At 37.1% G+C, this 25,302-nt stretch overlaps 2 protein-coding genes across 10 annotated transcripts in view; one reads left to right on the plus strand and one right to left on the minus strand.

Annotated features, from left to right (window-relative positions):
* Nucleotides 1-25,302, minus strand: part of XKR9 (XK related 9) — a 90,643-nt gene that overhangs the window by 29,673 nt on the left and 35,668 nt on the right. For 2 of the 5 annotated variants that reach the window (XM_082721190.1, XM_082721193.1), the window contains 2 exons: nucleotides 13,425-13,505; nucleotides 8,194-8,730 (listed from right to left, as the gene is read on the minus strand). The exons of 1 other annotated variant lie outside the window; for it this stretch is intronic. In XM_082721190.1, the coding sequence (XP_082577316.1) occupies nucleotides 8,194-8,465 (272 nt within the window). In that variant the 5' untranslated portion in view covers nucleotides 8,466-8,730; nucleotides 13,425-13,505. Of the gene's footprint in view, nucleotides 1-8,193; nucleotides 8,731-13,424; nucleotides 13,506-15,829; nucleotides 16,128-25,302 lie in introns of those variants that run through there. 2 more of the 5 variants (XM_082721192.1, XM_082721191.1) reach the window with 2 other exon arrangements.
* Nucleotides 16,179-25,302, plus strand: part of LACTB2 (lactamase beta 2) — a 43,037-nt gene continuing 33,913 nt past the window's right edge. For all 5 annotated transcript variants that reach the window (XR_014309034.1, XR_014309035.1, XR_014309036.1 and 2 more), the window contains exons 1-2: nucleotides 16,179-16,405; nucleotides 21,958-22,121. Coding sequence is in view for 2 of the 5 variants with exons in the window: in XM_082721196.1 (XP_082577322.1) it covers nucleotides 16,284-16,405; nucleotides 21,958-22,121 (286 nt within the window). In the remaining 3 variants the exon portion in view is untranslated. The remainder of the gene's footprint in view (nucleotides 16,406-21,957; nucleotides 22,122-25,302) is intronic.

Genomic DNA, 25,302 nt, shown 5'->3' on the forward strand with positions numbered 1-25,302 from the left:
TTAACATTTTTTAACTAGCGTATCTTAATACGTTTCATAAAAAAAATCGTTTTTAAACCTTCATTATTATAGTCATATTTTATCCTTTATTGTATCTAACTTTATCTTTTATTTACACATAGGGTTTTTTCTTCTAAAAAATTTGAAGTACAACTTCGTCTACTAGATCAAAATACACCCAAAATCTAGCACCGGGCTTGTTCTAGTCTCTAGCATAAGCAAATTCTCCCCATTTTCTTTTTCTTTATTCTCCAAACCAACTTACCTTATGAACTCCTTTTTTAGAAATTTAAAAAAAAATTTTTCATCTTTATAGTCATACTCTATCCCTTCATTGTGTTTATCCTTATATATGTTTTTCATTCTTTAAAATCTTGGGAGGTAGTTTCTTCTAAGAGACCAAAATACTCCCAAAATTAAGAGGGTGACCCTGTTCTAGTCACCAGTCTAATATATATTTTTTTTCTTTGTTTTCTTTTTTTAATTTTTTTTTCTGAACTTCTTACTTCCTTTCTCCCCCCCACAATTTGGGGTCTCTTCTGATTTGGCTAAAGCACATTTTCTGGGGTCCTTGACACCCTTTTAGTATTTTATTTGCTCCTTCATATACTCTTATCTGGACAAAATGACAAGGCGGAAAAACTCACCACAAAAAAAAAGAACAAGAGGCAGTACTGAATGCTAGGGACTTAATCAATACAGACATTGGTAATATGTCAGACCTAGAGTTCAGAATGATGATTCTCAAGGTTCTAGCCGGGCTCAAAAAAGGCATGGAAGATAATAGAGAAATCCCGTCCAGAGAAATAAAAGCCCCTTCTGGAGAAATAAAAAATCTAAAATCAAACCAACTTGAAATAAAAAAAAAAAAGCTATTAATGAGGTGCAATAAAAAAATGGAGGACCTTACTGCTAGGATAAATGGGGCAGAAGAAAGAATTAGTGATATAGAAGACCAAATGACAGAGAATAAAAAAGCTGAGCAAAAGAGAGACAAACAACTACTGGACCACGAGGGGAGAATTCGAGAGGTAAGTGATACCATAAGACAAAACATCATTAGAATAATTGGGATTCTAAAAGAAGAAGAAAGAGAGAGGGGAGCAGAAGGTATACAGAGAGAATTATTTTAGAGAATTTCCCTAATACGGCAAAGGGAACAAGTATCAAAATCCAAGAGGTACAGAGAACCCCCGTCAAAATCAATAAGAATAGGTCCACACCCCATCACCTAATAGTAAAATTTACAAGTCTTAGCGAGAAATAGAAAATCCAGAAGAGCCCAGGATAAGAAGTCTGTAACATACAAAGGTAAAAATATTGGATTGGCAGCAACTTATCCACAGAGACCTGGCAGGTCAGAAAGAACTGGACAGGTCATCCAAGCAAAAGATCAACAAGGAAATAAAGGCCTTAAATGACATACTGGACAAGATGGACATCACAGATATATTCAGAACATTCCATCCCAAAACAACAAAATACACATTCTTCTCTAGGGCACATGGAACATTCTCCAGAACAGATCACATCCTGGGTCACAAATCAGGTCTCAACCAGTACCAAAACACTGGGATAATTCCCTGCATATTGTCAGACCACAATGTGCCAAAGCTAGAACTCAATCACAAGAGGAAATTTGGAAAGAACCCAAATACATGGAGACTAAACAGCATCCTTCTAAAGAATGAATGGGTCAACCAGGAAATTAAAGAAGAATTGAGAAAATTCATGGAAACAAATGATAATGAAAACACAACGGTTCAAAATCTGTGGGACCCAGCAAAGGTAGTCCTGAGAGGAAAATGTATAGCGATACAAGCCTTTCTCAAGAAACAAGAAAGGTCTCAAATACACAACCTAAACCTACACCTAGGAGCTGGAGCTGGGAGAAAGAACCAGGTCTCTGTGGCATTCTCCAGCTGGGAGCTGGAGAAAGAAAACAAAGGAAGCCTAAACCCAGCAGAAGAGGAGAAATCATAAAGATCAGAGCAGAAATCAATGAAATAGAAATTTTAAAAACACAAACAGACAATAGAGCAAATCAAAGAAACTAGGAGCTGGTTCTTTGAAAGAATTAATAAGATTGACAAACCCCTGGCCAGACTTTATCAAAAAGAAAAGAGAAAGGACCCAAATTAATAAAATCATGAATGAAAGAGGAGAGATCACAACCAACACCAAAGAAATACAGAACATATTATGAGCCACTCTACGCCAACAAATTTAACAATCTGGAAGAAATGGATGCATTCCTAGAGACATATAAACTACCACAAGTGAACCAGAAAGAAATAGAAAACCTGAACAGACCCATAACCAGTAAGGAGATTGAAACAGTCATCAAAAATCTCCAAACAAACAAAAGCCCAGGATCAGATAGCTTCCCAGGGGAATTCTACTAAACATTTAAAGAAGAATTAATTCCATTCTCCTGAAACTGTTCCAAAAAATAGAAATGAAAGGGAAACTTCCAAACTCATTTTATGAGGCCAGCATCACCTTGATCCCAAAACCAGACAAGGATGCCATCAAAAAAGAGAATTACAGACCAATACCCTTGATGAACACAGATGTGAAAATTCTCACCAAAATACTAGCCAAGAGGATCCAACAGTACATTAAAAGGATTATTCACCACTACCAAGTGGGATTTATTCCAGGGCTGCAAGGTTGGTTCAACATCTCCAAATCAATCAATGTGATACAACACATTAATGAAAGAACAAGAACCATATGACACTCTCAATAGATGCTGAAAAAGCATCTGACAAAGTACAGCATCCCTTCCTGATCAAAACTCTTCGAAGTGTAGCGATAGAGGGCACATATCTCAATATTATCAAAGCCATCTATGAAAAACCCACTGCAAATATCATTCTCAATGGAGAAAAACTGAGAGCTTTTCTACTAATGTCAGGAACACAGCAGGGATGTCCATTATCACCACTGCTATTCAACATAGTACTAGAAGTCCTAGCCTCAGCAATCAGACAACAAAAAGAAATTAAATGCATCTAAATCGCCAAAGAAGAAGTCAAACTATCACTCCTCACAGATGATATGATATTACATGTGGAAAACCCAAAAGACTCCACTCCAAATTTGCTAGAACTTGTACAAAAATTCAGTAAAGTGTCAGGATATAAAATCAATGCACAGAAATCAGTTGTATTTCTTTATACCAACAACAAGACAGAAGAAAGAGAAATTAAGGAGTCAGTCCCATTTATAATTGCACCCAAACCATAAGATACTGAGGAATAAACCTTACCAAAGACGCAAACAATCTATACTCAGAACTATAAAGTATTCATGAAAGAAACTGAGGAAGACACAAAGAAATGGAAAAATGTCCCATGCTCCTGGATTGGAAGAACAAATATTGTGAAAATGTCTATGCTACCTAAAGCAATCTACACATTTAATGCAATCCCTATCAAAATCCCACCCATTTATTTCAAAGAAATGGAACAAATAATCCTAAAATTTATACGAAACCAGAAAAGACCTCGAATAGCCAAAGGAATATTGAAAAAGAAAGCCAAAGTTGGTGGCATCACAATTCCAGACTTCAAGCTCTATTACAAAGCTGTCATCATCAAGACATTATGGTACTGGCACTAAAACAGACAGATAGATCAAGGGAACATAATAGAGAGAGCCCAGAAATAGACCCTCAACTCTATGGTCAACTAATCTTTGAAAAAGCAGGAAACAATGTCCATTTATCTTCAATAAATGGTGTTGGGAAAATTGGACAGCCACATGCAGAAAAATGAAATTGGACCATTTCCTTATACCACACACAAAAATAGACTCAAAATGGATGAAGGACCTCAATGTGAGAAAGGAATCTGTCAAAATCCTTGAGAAGAACACAAGCAGCAACCTCTTTGACCTCAGCCACAGCAACATCACCAAAAGCAAGGGAAGCGAGGGCAAAAATGAACTACTGGGACTTCATCAAGATCAAAACCTTTTGCACAGCAATGGAAATGGTTAACAAAATTAAAAGACAACTGACAGAATGGGAGAAGATATTTGCAAACAACATATCAGATAAAGGGCTGGTATCCAAAATCTATAAAGAGCTTATGAAACTCAACACCCAAAGAACAAATAATCCAATCAAAAAATGGGCAGAAGACATGAACAGACATTTCTGCAAAGAAGACATCCAGATGGCCAACGGACACATGAAAAAGTGCTCCACATCACTCGGCATCAGGAAAATACAAATCAAAACCACAATGAGATACCACCTCACACCAGTCAGAATGGCTAAAATTAACAAGTCAGGAAATGACAGATGCTGGCGAGGGAGCGGAGAAAGGGGAATCCTCCTACACTGCTGGTGGGAATGCAAGGTGGTGCAGCCACTCTGGAAAACAGCATGGAGGTTCCTCAAAAAGTTGAAAATAAAGCTACCTTACAACCTAGCAATTGCACTACTGGGTATTTACCCTAAAGATACAAACGTAGTGATCTGAAGGGGCATGTGCACCCGAATGGTTATAGCAGCAATGTCCACAATAGCCAAACTATGGAAAGAACCTAAATGTCCATCAACAGATGAATGGATAAAGAAGACGTGGTATATACACACAATGGAATACTATGCAGCCATCAAAAGAAATGAAACCTTGCCATTTGCGGCGATGTGGATGGAACTAGAGGGTATCATGCTTAGCGAAATAAGTCAATCGGAGAAAGACAACTATCATATGATCTCCCTGATATAAGGAAGTGGAGATGCAACATGGGGTTAAGGGGGTAGGAGAAGAATGAATGAAACAAGATGGGATTGGGAGGGAGACAAACCATAAGTGACTCTTAATCTCACAAAACAAACTGAAGGTTGCTGCGGGGAGCGGGTTGGGGAGAAGGGGGTGAGGTTATGGACATTGGGAAGGGTATGTGCTATGGTGAGTGCTGTGAAGTGTGTAAACCTGGCAATTCACAGCCCTGTAGCTCTGGAGCTAATAATACATTATATGTTTATTTAAAAAAATTAAAATTAAAAAACAAGAAAGAAAAGAAAAGGTAAAAATGGAACTACCCTATCACCCACCAATTGCACCACTAGTTATTTACCCAAAGGATACAAAAATGCTGATTCAAAGGGGCACATGCACCCCAATGTTTATAGCAGCACTATCAACAATAGCCAAATTAGGGAAAGAGCCCAAATGTCCATTGACTGATGAGTGGATAAAGATGATGTTGCATGCACATGCATACACACACACATACACACACACACAGGATTATTACTGAGTCATCAAAAAGAATGAAATCTTTCCATTTGCAGTGCATGGATGGAACTAGAATTTATTATGCAAAGCAAAGTAAGTCAGAGAAAGACAAATATTTTATGATTTCACTCACATTTGGAATTTAAGAAACCAAACAGAGGAACATGGGGAAGGGAAGGAAAAATAAGATTAAAATAGAGAAGAAGGGAAACTATAAATGACTCCTAACTATAGAGAACAAACTGAGGGTTGCTGGAGGGAAAGTGAGTGAGGGAATGGGTTATATGGGTGATGGGTATTAAGATGGCAATTCTGTGATGGGCGCTAGATGTTACATATAAGTGATGAATAACTAACTTCTACCTCTGTAACCAATACTACATTATTTGTTAAACAACCTGAATTTAAATCAAAAATAATAAAATTAAATTAAAATTAAAAAGTAAAATAAAACCCAGAGGTTGGATGGAATAACATTTTGGCCACAATGAAAGTACTAGTGAAATAAAAAGAGTTATGAAAATTATTCACAGAATGTACCACACACCACACAGAGTCCAAAAATAAAAATTCAAAACACCTAACATGAAACACTCATATTAGATAATGTGAGATCTAACTTACATTTGCTTGAAGCCCCACAAGGAAATGTAGCACAGAAAACATTAGAAAAGATAATGGCTGAGAATTGTGCAAAACTGATGGAAGATAATAATCCACAGAATTAAGAAGGCCAGCAAATCCCAAGCAAAAAAAAAAAAAAAAAAGAAAGAAAAGTCTATACCTAGATATATTGGAAACTGTATATAAACCCCAAAAGATAAAATACTTTTTAAAGAATAGCAGTGGGTACCTGGGTGACTCAGTTGGTTAAGCATCTGCCTTCAGTTCAGGTCATGATCCCAGGATCCAGGCCAAGTCCCACACTGGGCTCCCTGTCATCAGGGAGTCTTCTTCTCCCTCTATCCTTCCCTCTTGCTCATGATCTCTCACTCTCTCTCTCTCTAATAATCTTTTTAAGAAAAAAAAAATTTAATTTTTTTAAAAAACAAAAGAACAGTAGTAAAACTGATATCTAATTCCTGAAGCGCAACAACAGAAACCAAGAGACTTATATGCAGAGACTATAATATGCAGAGACAAAATAACTACATATTAGAATTCTATAGTCACTAAAATATCTCTGAAGAAAGATGGTAGTTAAAACAGCCCAAATTCAAAATCTAATTGTAACAAAAAAATATTATTCATCTAATATTTGTCTTTATTTTTCTCTTTATTACATATATATTGCTTTTAACAGAATTAAATGCCTTAAGATAATAATAAAAAGATCAAATGAAATTAGACATATGGAAAATCATAGAATTCTCAGGACTTATTTCGACTCCTAATTTAACTATAAAATAACAAGATGAATAAGATGATTCTTTTTTTAAGATTTTATTTATCTGTCAGAGAGAGAGGGAGAAAAAGAGAGAACACAAGCAGGGGGAGCAGCAAGCAGAGGGAGAAGCAGGCTCCCTGCTGAGCAAGGAGCCCGACATGGGACTCAATCCCAGGACTCTGGGTTCATAAGCTGAGCTGAAGGCAGATGCTTAACAATTAAGCCATTTAGGTGTCCTCAAACAAAATGATTCTTAAAGTTATTTTTAGTTCTGCATATGATTCTGTACCTAACTAACCATATGGCTACTGCAATTATTACAATAAAAGTTTCATATCGTGAAATCAGTGGTAAAAGAAACTTAAAAAATTAAGGGATCTAACACAGTTGCATGTGATAAACTATATTTATATAATCAGGATTGGAATACAAAATAGAAGATAAAAGATTCATAAGACACAGACATGAGTCATCTCCCCACAAAAAGTGAGTACATACCAGAAAAAGTAACTTAATTTGAAGGGGCATGTGCCCCCCAATGTTTATAGCAGCAATGTCCACAATAGCCAAACTATATAAAGAGACCAAATGTCCATCAACATATGAATAAAGAAAGAAGATGTGGTGTGTATGTGTGTACATACACACATACACACACGTACACACCTGTATAGATACACAGATACAGATATAGATATATACGAATATTACTCAGCCACCAAAAAAATTAAATCTTGCCATTTGCAGCAACGTGGCTGGTACCAGACAGTATTATGCCAAGCAAAATAAGTCAATCAGAGAAAGACAATAATCATATGACCTCACTCATATTTGAAATTTAATAGAAAAAAAAAACAGGATTGTGGGAGGATAGGAGGGAAGAATAAAACAAAACAAAGTCATAGAGGGAGACAAACCATAAAAGGCTCTTAACCATAGGAAACAAACTGAGAGTTGCTGGAGGGAAGGGGGCTGAGGGAATAGGGTAACAGGATGATGGACATTAAGGACACATGATGTAATGAGCACTGGGTATTATGTAAGACTGATGAATCACTGAAATCTACCTCTGAAAACTAGTAATACACTATATATTAATTGAATTGAAATTTAAGAAAACATCCCTTAAGATTTTGAGAGAGAGAACACACACATGTGCGCGCACACACACACACTCATGTGTGCACGTACACAAGCAGGGGAAGGTGGCAAGGAGACGGGAGAGCAGCAGACGCCATGCTGAACCAAGCCTGATGCAGGACTGGATCCCACAACACTGAGATCATGAGTGGAACCGAAATCAAAAGCTGAATGCTTAACCAACTGAGACACCCAGGTATCCCAAGGTAAATTAAAACATTCTATTAATGAACCTAGAAAATTCTAACAGTAGCAATGACTCATATAACCACTGATAGTGAGGAGCAAGTGACCTTTGTGCTACATGCAAGTAGGGGAACTTTGTACATTTGACTACCCAAACACAGAAAGGTAGTTTCTTTTTACATAAAAGAAAAATAATGTTAATGATCAAAAGTGTATGCTCACCTTGTAAAAACTCCTCCTTGCAAGCAATGAAGTAGAAGAAAACAGTGCTGACTTTCTTGGCCTGCTTTCTTTAAATCAGCCTTGAACCAAGAGTAACTAAAACACTGCACCACAAGTGTTCCAAAGAGCATAAAGGTTACTGTTAAAATACCAAAAACATTTCGTCCTTCATAGAAAAACCTGACAGATACCCAAATGTCCACAATTAAATCAGTTATATAGATTATAATGCCAAGAACTGACAACATAAAGTGCAATTTAGTGTATTTCATTATGAATCACTAGAGCTCTTGGTTATCTATTTTCTTCTCTTATACAAAAAAATAATAATAATAATAATAATAGTGCATCTGTTAGTATAGCACTGAATTTTAAGTTCTACTCCTTAAATTTATTCAAAAGAATAAATATTATGAAATTGAAACACTAAAACCAAAGTGAGTAATTTTCTTTTCTAAATCTCCTATCCAGGTCCAATGTTACAAGGCTTTATTCAATCTTCTGTTTTTCAGTGATCTTCATTACAGATGACAACACCTAAAATGAAATATATATAAAAGATTCTAAAAATCTTGACTGTAATATTAAAAACCCTAGGCCATGATTTTATCAAACCCCTATTTTCCTAGAAATAATAAATTATGACTAAATATGGTTCTTATAATAGTTTGGGAAAGAAAAGCCTCAGAAATATACTTATTAGTTGAAAACTTCCTGACTACTTACCTTTTAAAAACCATAACCTACTAACAAAGATATTTATCACAGGTCCAAAATTAGAAACAATCTAACTGTGTCAACATAAGAATCAGTAAATAATGGTAGATTCACAAAATGGAATACTACAAAGCTACTAAAAAATATTTAACAAAGGTGAAGTAGCTGTGAAAATCCTTAATATAGTTTTTAAATTTTAATTCCAGTTAACATACAGTGTGAAATTAGTTTCAGGTGTACAATATAGTGATTCAGCAACTCCATACAATACCCAGTGCTCATCACAGCGCACTTCTCAATCCCCATTACCTATTTCACCCACCCACCAGCCACCTTCCCTCCAATAACCATCAGTGTGTTCTCTATATTAAGTTAATATGCTTTTAATTCAGCAATTCCATCTAAAAATCAAGCCTAGGGAAAATGTCACAAATGTGCACAAATATATATACTATTTGCAAAACCTTCTTTATAATAGCCAAAAGTTGAAAACTGTGTAAATGACAAATGAGATCTAGTTCAATAAATTATGGTACACCAGAGTAAAGAATACACCACATAGCCTTTAAAAAGAATGAAGAAGTTTTGTATAAACTGGCCTCAGAAGATCTCCCAAGACATATAAAGTGGAAAAAAAAATGCCAGAAAGATAAATATAACATTTATGGGTTTTTAATTCTATACAGAGAGAGGAAGGAAGTTGGGAGTGGAAAGCAAATGCTTTCCACTATAATTAATTATTCTTTTATATTGTTGGAATTTTTTATAAAAGACATGTACCCATATATTACTTACATAATCTCTTAAAATAAAAACAATAGTAAATGATACTTTTAAAAAATTCCAATGACTGGACAATGTTAGCTAACAATTATTTAGCCCTATGTGCCAGGTATTAAACTAAACCTTATACATAGAAACCCCCACTTAAATCTTACATCTCAAAATTTGGAGACAGGTATTATTACTATTGTGACCCCTATTTTATAAATATGGGCTGAATGCAATCTACAGACAAGATCTGTCTGACTTGGCAGCTGCTCCCATACTTCCTGGGGTACTTGTGTCTGGGCCCTTTGTACCTACCAGTGGTGCTTTCTGGTAGAGGCATGGAATTGATGGCTGCAGGCTCTGGGCTGGGATAAACCTCTTGGTGGATGCAGGGGCACCACGCCAGAGCTATGGGCAGTGTAGTACTAGCAAATGGACTGACCATTACTGCTGCGGGATTTTCAGGCTGTTATGTTTTGCAAGCCATGAAGCATATAGAGCTTCAAGCAAAACAAGTTTTCAAAGTCTACCAAAATCTACCTTCAGTGGCAGCTATTACAGAAGTGGGTTTGACCACAAAGTGCCCAAACAAGAGGCAGCATTAACAGCAGGTGTAAGCTCTACTACCAATAATGGAAAAGAGATGCTCTTCTACAAATTGTACTTTTTAATCACCCTAAAAGGGAGGACCTCCTTATACAGCAGGAAAAATCAATGAAGCTAAAGATATAATACAAGGTCAAGACAAAAAGTGAAGTAAAAGTGCAATGAGTTTTAAGTTCTTACTAGTTTATGTTTAGAAGTACTAGCTTTTTATAATAAAATGTCTCAAAGCTAAAAAAAAAAAAAGTTCTATTCAACAATGTTTTTTTAACTTTCCTAATTGCCAATGTTTCATGTAAAACACAGATTTTTCACTGCTATCAAAAAATTGAAAGATGTGTTACAATAGACTGACCTTTCTTCATGAGCTGTGGATGCCCTAGATGGGGCATGTTCTCTCAAGTTCACCACAGTAGCCCACCACCCCTTTTCAGTCATTTCAGCAGCTGGGTCTCAATGACAATAAAGCTACCTACTAGCTGTGTCCTCAAACATGTTCTTTTACCTCCCTATGCCTTATTTTCTTTCACTTGAAATATGGAAAAAATAATGGCATATAGTTCATAGGGTTGCGGTGAAGACTAAGAAAGAGAACATATATAATACATATAAATTTCTAGGAAAGTACTTGGCAAACAGAACTCAATAAATGTTGGTTACCATTATTACCTTGCCTGCCTGAACCCTATAAGCATCTGAGTTTGCAAACTTTGACTTCACATTAAAGAATGTTAAGTTAAAAAAAAAATACTATGGCATGATCGCAAAGCTTTGAAAATACAAAAAAAAAAAATATGACTGGAGGAATAAAAAAATGTTAACAGTAGTTTTATCTGGGGAATTAATAGTATTATAAATGAATTTTTTTCCTCTTCTTATTCTTTTCTATATGTATGAACTGAATGTTTTCCCTCCAAAGTTCTTACAAAATACTAACCACCAATGTGACTGTACTTAGAGATGGGCCTCTAAGGAGGTAATTGAGATTAAAAGGAGTAATAAGGACAGGGCCCCAATCCAATAGGGCTGATGTCCTTATAAAAAGAAGAGACAACAGAAACCTCCCCCCTACACACACTCCACTCCCATACCCACACAGGAAAGGCCACATGAGTATGCAGCTACAAAGCAATCATCTGCAACTCAAAGTGAGAGGCCTCACTAGAAACCAACCCTGCTGGCACCTTGATACTGGACTACTAGTCTCCAGAACTGAGAAAAAATAAATGTCTGTTGTTTAAGTCACAAAGTCTGTAGTTATTCTGTTACGGCAGCCCAAGTAGACTAACACCCTACATGTTCTATAAAGAATGCTTATCACTTTAAAAACCAGGAGGTAAAAATGTTACTGAAAACACACACCAGCTAATACTTAGTGTTCTTGTCATTTTACCACTTACAAGTTTTTGTTTAAAGTTTTCAAAATAAAACTAAAAGGTATTTCACTCTTCATAATGAAAAAAAAAAAATTCACTGTCACTAGCTTCCCTGACAAGAATGCTATGACCAATGGGATGGATAACAGTAATTTTAAAATCTGAGTTTTCCCAAAAGAGCAGGCCTTGAATTTCCATGTGTTAAGTTTCTTATCTTAAAATGAAAGACATAAGTATGGAGTTTAGAAGGATGAGACTTAATCAGAAGGTTCTGTTCAACTGAAAATACTTACTTAGAACCTACCATGTGCTGTTCTAGGCTTTGGGGATATAGCAAATGACAAAAGAAAAAAACAAACAAAAAATCCCTGCCCTTGTGTAATTTACATCTGAACAGAGAAAGACCGTCAATTAACAATAAAAATAATAATATTATTTATTAAATAAATAAATTAATTGAATATTATATTGGAAGGTGATAAGTGCTATGGAAAAAATACAAACCTTGGTGTTGGAAGTAGAGACGGGCACATCATGAGTTGCATTTTTAATTAGAATGGTCAGGACAGAGAGTACCTGGGTGGATTAAGTTAAGTGTCTGGCTCCTGATCTCAGTTCAGGTCTTGAATGGTCAGGACAGGCCTCCCAGAGAAGATGGCATATAAGTAGTGAAATTAGTCATGTGAATATCATGTGTAAAAGTGTTCCAGGTGGAAAGAACAGCTAGTTTGAAAATCTAATGTACCAGACTTCAAATATGTCCTCCAGAAACAAAAGTTCCACAAAATATTGGCAAATTCCTTACCATGGTAATACTGGATGTGTTTAACGTGCATCCAGTCCTGCTCTAATATTCTAAAAAAATGTAACTTCTTAAGCTTCACTATGTAGGGAGGAAAAGAACATCACATATATAATGGAAAAATAGTAATAACAGTAGCTATCATCGCTCAGTATCTACTCAGTGTGTGGAGTACCATACATACATTTACTTTAATACTCACAAATCTCTTTGGGAAGGGTGTTATTGACCGAAACACTGAGACTTAGAGATTTGGGGTATTTAGATGAGTTATCTCTAATAAGTAAATCATTTTAATGTAGATAATTTCCTTAACATTACAGATTTTAATACCTAAGCACTCCACATGTACATTTCTTAACCACTCTCCCCACAAAGAGAATTTCCTTTACCCGGCTATGGATATAGAAAATACTAGCAGTTTTGAAATAAATTTTACAAGACAAGAAAAATACTTTCTAAGAAACATAGAAACTCCATTATTAGCAAAACATTTTCAACAGACTAATGTGACATGGCAATGTCTCTATTCCTAATTTAATCAGGCAAAACATAAAGCCAACCAAAAAGAAAACTACAAAGCAAGAAAATAAATATAGCAGCTCTTATAAAGAAAGCCTACACCTCCTTCAATAACCACATAGTGACTTAACTTGTATGAAGGCTAGTTCATCTCTATCCCTACAGTTAATCACTTTTTCCAATTATTACCTTAGGAGAAATAATACCACCTATAAAGTTTGACTTTACAGAGAATTCATGACACTTGCTGACTAAATAAGACAGTTTCAATCCAATTTCATTCAGAGGTCAACTCAGCTATGTGGCTAACCAGCTGCCAGCCAAATGACCTTTGCTCACTGTACATAATCTCTTGGTCATAAGGCATATGTTTGAAGAAGTAAAAACTACCAAACTTTCATTTGTCAACCAAATTCAACACATATAAAATGCAGACTTACTTGTCAAGTATAAAAAGCCTTCTTTAACTCAAAGTCTCTCCTGGAAAATCTTCATCATGGGAATCTTTTATTTCTTGTTCACTGAAAATGAGTACCATTAAAGGGCGTGTAAACCTTTCAGCACGAATACTAAAATGAAACTGAAGTCATCTGTTAGTCATATGTGGGATTTTTTCATCTAGTGATAAGAGAGTTTGTATCATTGCAACTACAGTACACCCCTTTATAATTGTCACATTGGGAGAAGGAATAACATGGCTCCTCTCACAGGCTGACTAGGTTACAAGGTTTAACTGTATTCAAAATTTAAGTTTTAAGAAAATACAATTTACCTCACAGAATATCCAAGTAGACAACAAGTGTTTGAAAAGGAAGGAGAGAGATTCTTACATTTGAAGTACTCTCATAAAGAATTCACAAAGTATTTTTTAACTTAGTCTTACCTTTTTCAAACTGTACACCTTAAAACCTGTGTCCCAAAAACATGATTGTTGATTTCCCAAAATAAATACTACAGTTGTTCTATTTCCAAGCCTTTTCTCAAGATTATTTACTGTCTAGAATGCCTTTCCTACCTCCATCTACCTGATGAGGTTATATCAAGTCCTTTAAGGATCAGCTCAAAACCCTACCACCTTTAAGCTTTCCCAATCTTCCCAATTAATTTGACTCTCTCTCTTCCTCCTTGCAATCCTATCACTTCAACTATACTTCTCTAGGATTTACTCAGATATTCTTTAAAATAAGATAATGTATGTCTCCTTCCTGGTCATAAGCCTCTAGAAAGGCAACTATAATTTTAACACCCACCCCATATGTCTATAATAATACTATGCATACTGTAGGTAGATGATAAATAATTATAAATGTAATTGAACAGAATATAAAATCTTTGGGTTTTTTGGTTTTATTTTGTTTTTCGGTGGGCAGGAAAGCAAAGTTTATTGAGTTTTATTGGGTACAATGCTCCCGAAGAGGGCAAGGACCCTGGAAGATTGCCCAAAATCATTCTTATTTCTTGGACAAGAGCTTAAACTTCAAGTCACATACTAAACATATCCACAAAGACAATTTTGTAGTAGCAACCTAGAACTCTCTTCTAAGTTCAACCCATATTTACCCAAAGTCTACTACAGGTTTCTTTACCAGGATATCCCACAATCATCCCAATTTTAATTTGTCTAAACCAAGTTAACTACCCAAATTCTATTCCCCCTCTTCAGGTGGTAGCTCCTTGTATGACTCAACTGAGGTCACTAGAGTTTTAAATTATTTGTTAAGTCCATTTGGCAGATGGAAGACCTTGGCAATGAATTAAAAGAAACAGAGATGGAAGCCACAAGGGAAACTCTATTTTAAAACAAAAAGCCAAGGGATAAAAAAAATGGAACTGCCCACCAGTCCCAGAAATTGCTGTTCCACCCTCTTCTCAAAGGTTTGTTGAATTTCCAGCACCAGGTTTTTCAAAAGAGAAAATGGAGATAGCTTCCTGACTGAATAGCCATTAAGAGACTACAAATAAATAAAACTGGGGAGTTGAAAGTAACTGATGTGAGGAATTTTGATGGTTCTTCAAACATTTTTTTAAAGGGCATATTGCCCTTTCAACAAAGGTTTTTGAAACACTTTTCCATTACAAGTACATCTTTGAGACACAAGGCAAAGAAATTTGTCACCCATAAAACAGGTGTGTCTTTCAAGAAATCCAGAATATTAAACTAACGATTTGTAAAACAAATACTGTAAAATGGTAGTCTCTTCTTCAGAAACACCTGCAAAAAAAAGTGTTAAAATATGTTTCCTAAATTTTATAACCACAAGCATCTAATGTGTCATTCTCCTACGTGTTTTTTAAAAGACAAATCGGGACAGCGGATATGGGACAAAGGTATGTATCTCTTTTGCGGCAGCTTACGTACAACTATCTTTACTCAATGAAATGGATTGTAGAATCTGCGCATTTCCTTTTAGGCAAATCGTAACTCAATTTTTTTTAATAGGAAGGGGTGGTTAATACTGGGATAGTCCAAGCTTAGCAGATTAGAAAAGGGCTCCTCATTAGCGAAAATGGGACAAAACTCAAGGCCGAGCTAGGTCTCTGGGCAGGAACACAGCAGAAGGAGAGAGGCCCAAGCTCCCTGAATCTAATGAGAGGGGGACAAGTGTTGGGGCAAGACAGCCAGGAACACGGCTTCAGACCCTGAGCTGGGTTCACACAGCTGGCACCCCGCCAAGTCTCCGAATCCCCGTTTCATTTGTTGAACAGACATTAAAAGTGTCTTCCTCCTCGTGTCCTTAGGAGAATTAAGTGAGATAGTGTTTAGAAAAAGGACTTAGCGTGGCAGTGAGCACTAAGTAAATACTAGTTGCCCCTATTTATCATAAAAATCAAACAGGTTTCTTACCTCACACACAAAACACACACACACCGCCATTGCCTGAAAATAAGAAGCCCTCCTTCCAAGAATTTAGTGCTCCGCAACGAACCCCAAATCGGCCTGCCCTGTGCTCCACAAGACTTCCCAGATTACAAGGTCTCTCGTCCACTGGGATGAACGCCACAAATTGCTGTGAAATCACCTCGTTGTGACAGGAAATGGCGCGCGGCCAGCAGAACGCAACCTCGCCTCGAGACGCCTCACGCCTCGCGCCCTGGACTGCGCTCCCGCCTCCGCCTACCGAGCCCGGGCGGCGTCAGGTGACCTCTGGCCCCGCCCCCCGCACAGCAGGCGATTTCCCCTCCGCCTGCTCGCGCCTCCTCGGGCGACTGCTGGCCCCGCCCCACCTCGTCCTCCGCATCCGCCTAGTCGCCGCTTCCGTGTTCAAGTCGTTGCGCCGCCGCGGGCTGCAGAGGCCGTCATGTCGGCTGTTTTGCAGCGCATCGAGCGGCTCTCCAGCCGGGTGGTGCGCGTCCTGGGCTGTAACCCGGGACCCATGACCCTGCAGGGCACCAACACCTACTTGGTAGGGATCGGCACCAGGTAAACGTCCCTATTCCTCTCTAACAGACGTCCCGGCCTGCGGGACGCCCAGAGCTGGGGCTGGGACGACTACTCGGCGAAGGCGGCCCTGCAACCTGGAGCTCAGTGTCCAGTCCGGTCCAGGCAGCCGCACCGAGGACCACCTTCCGACGCCCCCATTCCAGGCCTCCCCCAAATCGCTGCAATACCGGCTGGTAACCTACCTCAGAAATGACTAATGAGGGTGAAATAGTGAGAAAAATCAAAACTACCAGCTTTTGAAACCCAATGGGCTTTGCCTAATGTTAAATGTTTAAGCTGTTGAGTGTTTTAAACTGTGTTTAAGCTGTTGAGAAATTAGGATCGCCTGGAGTTAGAAATCCAAGAAAGCATTTACTTTGCTCACCTTCTGACTTTTCACTAGTGTTTTGCTCAAGAGTCTAACTTGCCCTTCACAAAAGTGGTTAATTGTGCTGAGGCCTTTTTCTTAACTAAGCGGCAGAGGGCAGGATTTTCATGCTTCCAAATTGCTGGAGTCTGAAACACCGAGGAGCCCCGTAGTTCTTGGGAAAGAGGAGCAGACTAATTTTAGTTTTCGTTACTATTGTGTAACCTCATTTAAGTTACTTTGCATATGGAATAACCTATATGTATTTCTAAGATTCTTCTCTTGTTCAGCTGCATTATTTTAGTGTAATTTTGCCTAAGTGGTGAGTAAGATACGGTGTACTTCACAAATGTGCATGAACAAAATTTTATATGCTTCGTCTTTAGTATACCCTAGGTAATACAAAATAAAAATAAAATACAGTTCCCCTTAAGCGTAGAATTTAATTTTATATTTCAAGATGTGTTAAAATTAACATAACTGATTTCTAAAAAACAGTTTAGTAGTAATTGGAGTTTCCACTTGAAGTATCTGCTGGATTTGCCTTTTTCCAGTAAATCAGAATTTTAGATGGAGCAGAATGAAGGAACTAGAAGTACTGAAGTCAGACAGGCAGAAGTTAGGTTCAGAAGAAACAATGCAGGGTCCAGTAGGTACAGGAGCTTTATTTTAGGCAGCCTCCAGAATCTAGGACGATAGAGAATTCAGCGGAAAAAAATACTTTAGAGTGGAGTCTGTCGTGTCTGGGACTCCCTCACCCCAGAAGTCCATAGGCATTCTCTTCTCTCTTCAGTGTGTCATGTTAAACTAGTTCTAACATCAGTACCTATTCTAAAAATTGACTATAGTCAAAATTGCCCTATAAAGTCTCTTAGGAGGCACTGTGTTAGAGATCATGTACAATCACAAGAAGTTTGGTGCAGCCTGCTTTTTCTTCCAGCAATAAAGCAGATGGCTGGTTCTGTTTGAAAACCAGATGAAGAAGTTGGCTTGCATTTAGGGGCCATGTTGTATGAAAAATACATACTGTTATCTTTAAACACTAGAACCACATTCAGTGTAGCAAAGTGTGCTAAAAAGAGACATAAAGAACCTGAAAGTAACTGAGAGAAGACATTCATGGTCTCCCACTTTACTCACATAAAGTCATGGGGTGGAATGGCCAGTGGAATCACTCATATGTGATACATATATGGATGAATCCATATAGTCACGCTAGAATAAGTAAGTTAGTGTGTAGATAATGCTACTCTACTGTATAAAGTAGAAGTCAGATGGCAAGCAATGAATACTAACTGGGTTCAAGTAAGAGGTTCAGATATTGGTATCCACCTGTCTGCACAAAACTGTTCTAAGATCACAGCTGGCTCCTATATCACCAAATCCAATGGCATTTTTCCATTCCCATTTTATTTGAACTTCAGTATCTTTTGACACTGTTGACCATTCCCTCCTTGATTTGCTAATGCCACATTCTCCTGGTTTCCTTTTACCTCTCTGGCTGTTCTTTCTCAATCTCCTTCATGGAATCCACCTCTTTACCAGATCTTTAAGTGTGTGAGTTCCTTAAGATGTAATCTCAGTCTCTCCTATTCTCATCTATATTCCCTACCTAGGTGATCTTACCAACTTCCTTCGTGTCAAATGAATTTCCCTAAATGAATTTAGGGAATACCAAATGAATTCATTTGGATTTCAAATGAATTTTCCCTAAAGCATTACTAAACCTAGTGTGATGCCTAGTGTATAGGTACTCAGTAACATTTGAATGGATAAATAATAGATCTTCTGAAGCGTATTTCCATGTTTCTCTTCTGCTCAAGAAACTCTAAAAGCTGCAGTTTTAATCTTTATTACCAAAACTGTAACTCCCTGGAGGGCAAATAGTTTATCTTTTAATAGGGAAAGGCAATCTAATGTAGTAATTAGAGTTAAGACTCTGTACTCTTGTCACCTAAATCCAAACCCTAGCTTATGACTTCAGACAAGGCAGTTGATTCTCTAAGCTTCAGGTTCTTTATCTGTACACTGAGAATTGAATAGCATCCACCTCAAAGGATATTATGAAGATTCAGTGAAATTTAAATGAAAAATCTAATCAAAAGCACTTAACAAATCCTAGCATATGGAAAGCATACTATTATGTTAGCTACTATTATCACTTCTTCCATCATAGCATCCAGACAACACTAGGTTCATGGTAGGTGCTCAGAAAATACCTAATGATTTGCATCTTATAATGAACATAACACAGTATCTTATACATGGTAATCATTCATTAGAATTTGAACTAAACTTATTCAACATATATATATTGAGTGCTTACTTTGTGGCCAGGACTATTCTAGATTACTAGGGGTACATCAACAAATAATAATTCATTCATAGTAACTCAGACCTGATTTTATCATCTCTTCTCTTCCTCCTCTACCAGAATCAGGGGTTCTTAATTGGAACTCTATGGTCCTAAAAACGATATAGTTCAGGGAGTCTCACCTTAGCGGGGCGGGGTGGGAGGGGCTGAATTATGCCCTTATTAAAATACCTCAAACTGAAAATTAGCCTTTATTCAATTATAAATATGGACAACAAACCATAGTAGTAGTAGCAGTACCTATGATTTTTTTCTCTAATATTTTCATTGCATATTATAGTCATGATAGATATCTCAAAATTGCATGTGTATTCATCTCCATTTAAAAATTATAATCATTGGGGCACCTGGGTGGCTCAATGGTTAAGCGTCTGCTGGGCTCCCTGCTTAGCTCAGCAGGGAGTCTATTTCTCCCTCTTCCTCTGCCTGCTGCTCTGCCTACTTGTGCGTGCATGCACACGCACTCCTTCTCTCTTTCTTAACAATAAATAAAATATTTTTAAAAAAGAAAAGAAAAGAAGTTATGATTATTCTAAGCTTTGATGCTGATCTTGTTACTTTATATGGTAGTAAAGAAGCACATGTAACACTATAGCATAATGTTTTTTAATTTTGATAACTATTTCAATAGAATTGATTTATTTTGTAATCTTACATGTTTTATTTTATACACTCCAAAAAAATTATTCTGAGACTAGTCCATAGCCCACACTGCCAAAGGGGCCCAAAACATCAAAAAGGTTAAGAACCCACCTAAAGTTGTCCATCAAAACCTACTGAAGTATTCCCCATATTCAAAGAAAATGGGCATTGCAGTTAGAAAGGTGTGGGTTCAAATATTTCCTGTGCTGGAATTCGTAAGTCTAGGCAAGTTACGGTATTACATATATGTCTGACATGTCAAGGTCTCAGTTTCCTCATCTGTACAATGAGAGTAAAATTTTGGGATTGTTTTGATGATTAAATAAAATGAAAGATAGCCATTACCTTATTTATTCATCCAACAAACATTTACTATCAAGTACATGCCACCATCTAGATCCTGGCAAAATCAGACCAGATTTCTCCCCTCATGGAACTTAAATTTGTAAGCTGTGAGAAGGTGTGGGGATAGGCAAAATTAATAAACAAGTATATATATAATATGTCACATGGTAATAAGTGCTATGAAGAAAAAGCAAGGAAAGATGGCTGGCAGCGTCATCAAAATTCATCATAACCCAAACCATATTTATCTCAAATTTGCTCCCTCCAGTGTTTATAGTCTTAATTAATCACACACCAGTCATCTTACCTAGAAACCTCAAAATCATTTTTTCCCTTTCCTTCCAGATCCAGTTGTTTAAAAAAAAATCCTGTTGATTCTGCCTCCTAAATGTTTTTTAACCACCACCTCCATATATATCCACTGCCTACAGAACCTCATAATGTATTTGTGGGCCAGTATATCCATCTAGTTTCCCTTTCTCCAGAAGGGGCAGTTATAATTCTATGTACTTGTAAAGTAGAGCCATTGCTCTATGGAACTTAAGGTGTAGATAAAACCCTGTGGATCACAAGGCCATTGTCCCACCTCCACCCCGACCCCTCCCCCATTGGAGGAGAGTTTGGTTTTTTTGGCTGTGCATCTCAGGGAACAGGGTTAGGGAAACAAACCATCCAATATAAAATAGCCATTCAGATACTTCAGGTCATATTTACCCCATTTGAATGTTCTGCAGAATGTTGTTTATCTGTCCCTGTTACTGTTTGTTCTCATAGATTCCTCTTCCCACTTTCCACTAGAATGCAAACAGGATTTTTTGTCTTGCAAGAAAGGCATGGCACATAGTAGATAATTTATAGTTAATAATGTATTAATGAGTGAATGACTGAGGCTTTTCATCAAGACTAACCTTCTCTCCCCCAACCTGAATTAGGGAGGTACTATTGTGAAGCAGCATGAATTAAAAATTTATGAGTTGGTTCTTGAGGAGGAAGATGTCCTGCTTATATATATATACACATATATATGTTATATTTATATACATATTTATATATATTATTTACATATATGTAAAATCAGGAAAATTTTATAGAGAAAGACCATCATCCCATGAAATGGTGAGGAAGGGCAAACAGAATAAAGAAGGTTCAGAACCACAAGCAGAAAAATATAACTGATAGGGTTGTTTAGGTAAAGAAATAAAGCAACTCAGACATCTCCCCATGCTTCCCTATTCCTTTCATTTTCATGTGGAAGGAAGCCAATGTAAAACTTTAATGATAAGTTTTGCATGTAGTGCAGACTAGGTTTCTTGAGGAATACCTCTAAATCTAATTCTTTCATATCTATGAGACGTCTGAATATGTTGTAAAAGATCTCAAAGGCAGAGTGGATAAAAGCACATATTCTGGAGACAGAATACCCAGGTTTGAATGCTCGCTTTGCCATTTATTTGCAGAGTAACCTTGGGCAAGTTATATAATAAAATACCTCCTTTAAATATTTGTGATGAATAACACAATTGTTAAAGTATGTAAGGTCTTTGGAGTAGTGCCATATTTAAGTGGTATGTAAGTATTCAATATTATTGTGCCTTGAACTTGCCAAGTTCAGACTTATATGGAGCTCTAAGATTTTTTCAGAGAACTTTTCTTACAGTGAGATTACAATAGTTAGGGCAAAATGTCATATAGCTGGTTTCAAGCAGGTTGAAAGCCAAGCAATTTAAGCAGTTTCTTAAATGTAATAGGAATTATCTGTGTGAGAAATATGCTTCTATTAATTCTGTGTTCCAATTGTGTGATTACCGTCCATTTAATTTTCAGGAGAATCCTCATTGACACTGGAGAACCAGCAATTCCAGAATATATCAGCTGTTTAAAGCAGGCTCTGACTGAATTTAACACAACAATCCAGGAAATCATAGTGACTCATTGGCACCATGATCATACTGGAGGCATAGGAGATATTTGTAAAAGCATCGATAATGGTAAACAGAAAACATTAATTAAGCTCTTTGAGAAAAACTATGTTCTCAGAATATTTATTTCTGTTACAGAACTAAGTAAGCCGGTCAGTCATTTACTGAATACCTCATATACTTAATGGTACTTTTAGAAATTAATATACTTTTGATACTGCCCCCAATTTTAACAAAAGAGGAAAGGAAAAGTCCTATTTTCTATTTCAAAACTCTCATCCCTCTTAATTTTCCCCTTTTCCCAGGGGAGAATGTTAGTGGATTTTGTATGTAGTAGTAATAATGACAGTTGCTGCTTCAGAGTTAATACTAACTAACCACTCTTGAGCATTTACTATGTGCCAAGCACTGTGATAAACACTACATGGGTCTGTGAGGTAGCTTCTATTACTGTCCACACTCTAAACATGATCTCAGGTCTTCTATAACTTTAAGGCAATTACTATGATACATGAAAATCCTGGGGAAAGATCATTGTATTGACAGTTCTCCATCCCTGAAAGTTCTGACACTTTACCATCTTGGTCCTTTTACCCCCATCTCACAATCACACACATCAATTCCTTCCTTCCTTCCTTCCTTTAACAAATTCAAGTGACCATTCTTGCCCAGGCCCTGTTCTTGGTGCAAGGGATGTGGCAGTGCACAAAACAAAGACTCTGCTCTCCTGAAGCTTGCATTTTAGTAGGGAAGGTAAATGGTAAATAAATAATAGGTCAGAGGTGATAGGTGCTATGAAGAAAAATAAAGCTAAGTGAAGAAAAAGGGGAGAGAAAATAAAGTGACAGAAGGCAGTAGCTTGTATCTAAGGTGGCTAGGGAGAGGGAGAAAGCTATACAGGTATCTGAGAGGAGCCTATGCCAGACTGAAGACATTGCAGGAGCAGAGCTACTGGAATTGGGGTATACTTGGCAAGTTCAGGGCAGATGAAGGACAGGAGGGTCAGGAACATTCATTCACAGAAGGGACATACATACACATTCATCTTGTGTTTTTAAATATTTTTAAATGTCTTCTTTTTAGGACTTGAGACTACAATTAGGACACCAAAGTGTTATCAACCAAAGCACCCCAGATCACCAGGCTGCCCATTAAAAAAAATGCTTTAACCTCACTTTGTTATCCTCTAGCCGCCTTTCGTACAATCCTAGAGGACTGTATGCCACAAGAAATCATCTTTCAGTCTAACTTCTCCTCACCTTTCTCTTGTCTATCTACCCATTACATTTTGTGAATTAAAAAAACTATGCTAGACAATTATCATATGATCTCATATGATATGAGGAAGTAGAGATGCAACATGGGGGGTTAAGGGGGTAGGAGAAGAATAAATGAAACAAGATGGGATTGGGAGGGAGACAAACCATAAGTGACTTTTTTTTTTAATATTTTATTTATTTATTTGTCAGAGAGAGAGAGAGAGAAAGAGAGCATGCTAGCACAGAGAGACAGAGTGGTAGGCAGAGGCAGAGGGAGAAGAAGGCTCCCCGCTGAGCAAGGAGTCTGATGTGGGACTCGATCCCAGGATGCTAGGATCATGACCTAAGCCGAAGGCAGCTGCTTAACCAACTGAGCCACCCAGGCGACCCATAAGTGACTCTTAATCTCACAAAACAAACTGAGGGTTGCTAGGGGGAAGGGGATTGGGAGAAGGGGGGTGGGGTTATGGACATTGGGGAGGGTATGTGCTATGGTGAGTGCTGTGAAGTGTGTAAACCTGGTGATTCACAGACCTGTACCCCTGGGGATAAAAATATATGTTTATAAAAAATTAAAATAAAAAAAAAACTATGCTGAAGGTTCTTGACTAGCTTTGGCCAAATTTTTTAGCATGAGTTTTAATTTAATGTTAAATTAAATATTAATGTTAAACATTTTAAATGTTTATGGCCTACTTTTTCTCCTTCATAAATCAACTTTATTGACCTTGAATTTGTATACATAAAATTTAGCCATTTTAAGAATATAGTTTGATAAACATCTTTGTGACCAATCTAGTCAACATACTCTGATGATCCCAAAAAGAGGTCTCCTCCTGCCTGTCTGCAATGATTCCCCCTCTAGCAACCACTGATCTGCTTTATTTCACTATAGATTAATTTTGCCTATTCTAAAATGCCACATAATGGAAGCATACAGAATCACTATCTGGCTTCTTTCACACAGCGTCATGTTTTTGAGATCACCTATGTTTCAGTATCAATAGGTTTTTCCATTATTGCCAAGTGGTAATCCATGGGAGGACTATACCAGGATTTGTTTATCCATTCATCTGTTAATGGACACCTAAGCTCTATGTTTAAATTAAAAATTAGGAGTACATGAGTGGTTCAGTTGGTTAAGCATCTGACTCTTGATTTCAGCTCAGGTCATGATCTCAGGATCATGAGATCCAGCCCTGTGTTAGGCTCCATGCTCAGTGAAGAATTTGCTTGAGATTCTCTTCTCCTCCCGCGGCCCCTCCCCCTGCATGTGCACACGCAAATGCACACTCACTGTCTCTCTCTCAAAAATAAAAAATCTTTTTTAAAATTTTTAAATCATTATTTGCTCCATACAAAATAATGAATATTTGCATAATAGATTATGATTTAAAGAAGATAAAGGCGATTTTCCTCGTAGCCACTAAAATTTTAATACTTTGAAAACTAGCTCATCAACTTTCATTCTGAACTGTATTGAAGCTAGACCAGCTGGATGTAGACCTTGAGTTGCCCAGCACTGAAACAGTTCAGAGGTACCTTTCAGAATCTCCCCTCAAGAGTCCATGTATTTCTTCGTTCTCTAAACCCTTAATTGCTAGCATTCTTGTTCCATTTTGTTCTACTATTTTCTTTGCTCCATATCATTTTACTACTTCAGTTATTAGTATGGCAGAAATTTGTCAGCTGCTTTATGATGCTAACAACCTGTGGTTTTACTGGCAACACCAAAATTACAAATGTCATTTCTAAGATTCCTTTGAAAAGATACAGCAATCCTGCTTTCAAACATTTAAGATACAATCAGTGTATAATTCTAGAACTCCCGGTGGCTGGCAGGAAGCCACAATTTTACTAGACATGAGAACTATATAGCCCCAGGCTGCCCCAGTGTTTTGGCTTCTTTTTGAGTAAATCTTATAAAATATATTTTGTGACCTGATAAATATGTGATTTATTTTGCAGCTGAAGTTGGGTCTTTGCCATAT

This window comes from Mustela nivalis (assembly GCF_964662115.1).
Source record: "Mustela nivalis genome assembly, chromosome: 2".
Taxonomy (NCBI): domain Eukaryota; kingdom Metazoa; phylum Chordata; class Mammalia; order Carnivora; family Mustelidae; genus Mustela; species Mustela nivalis.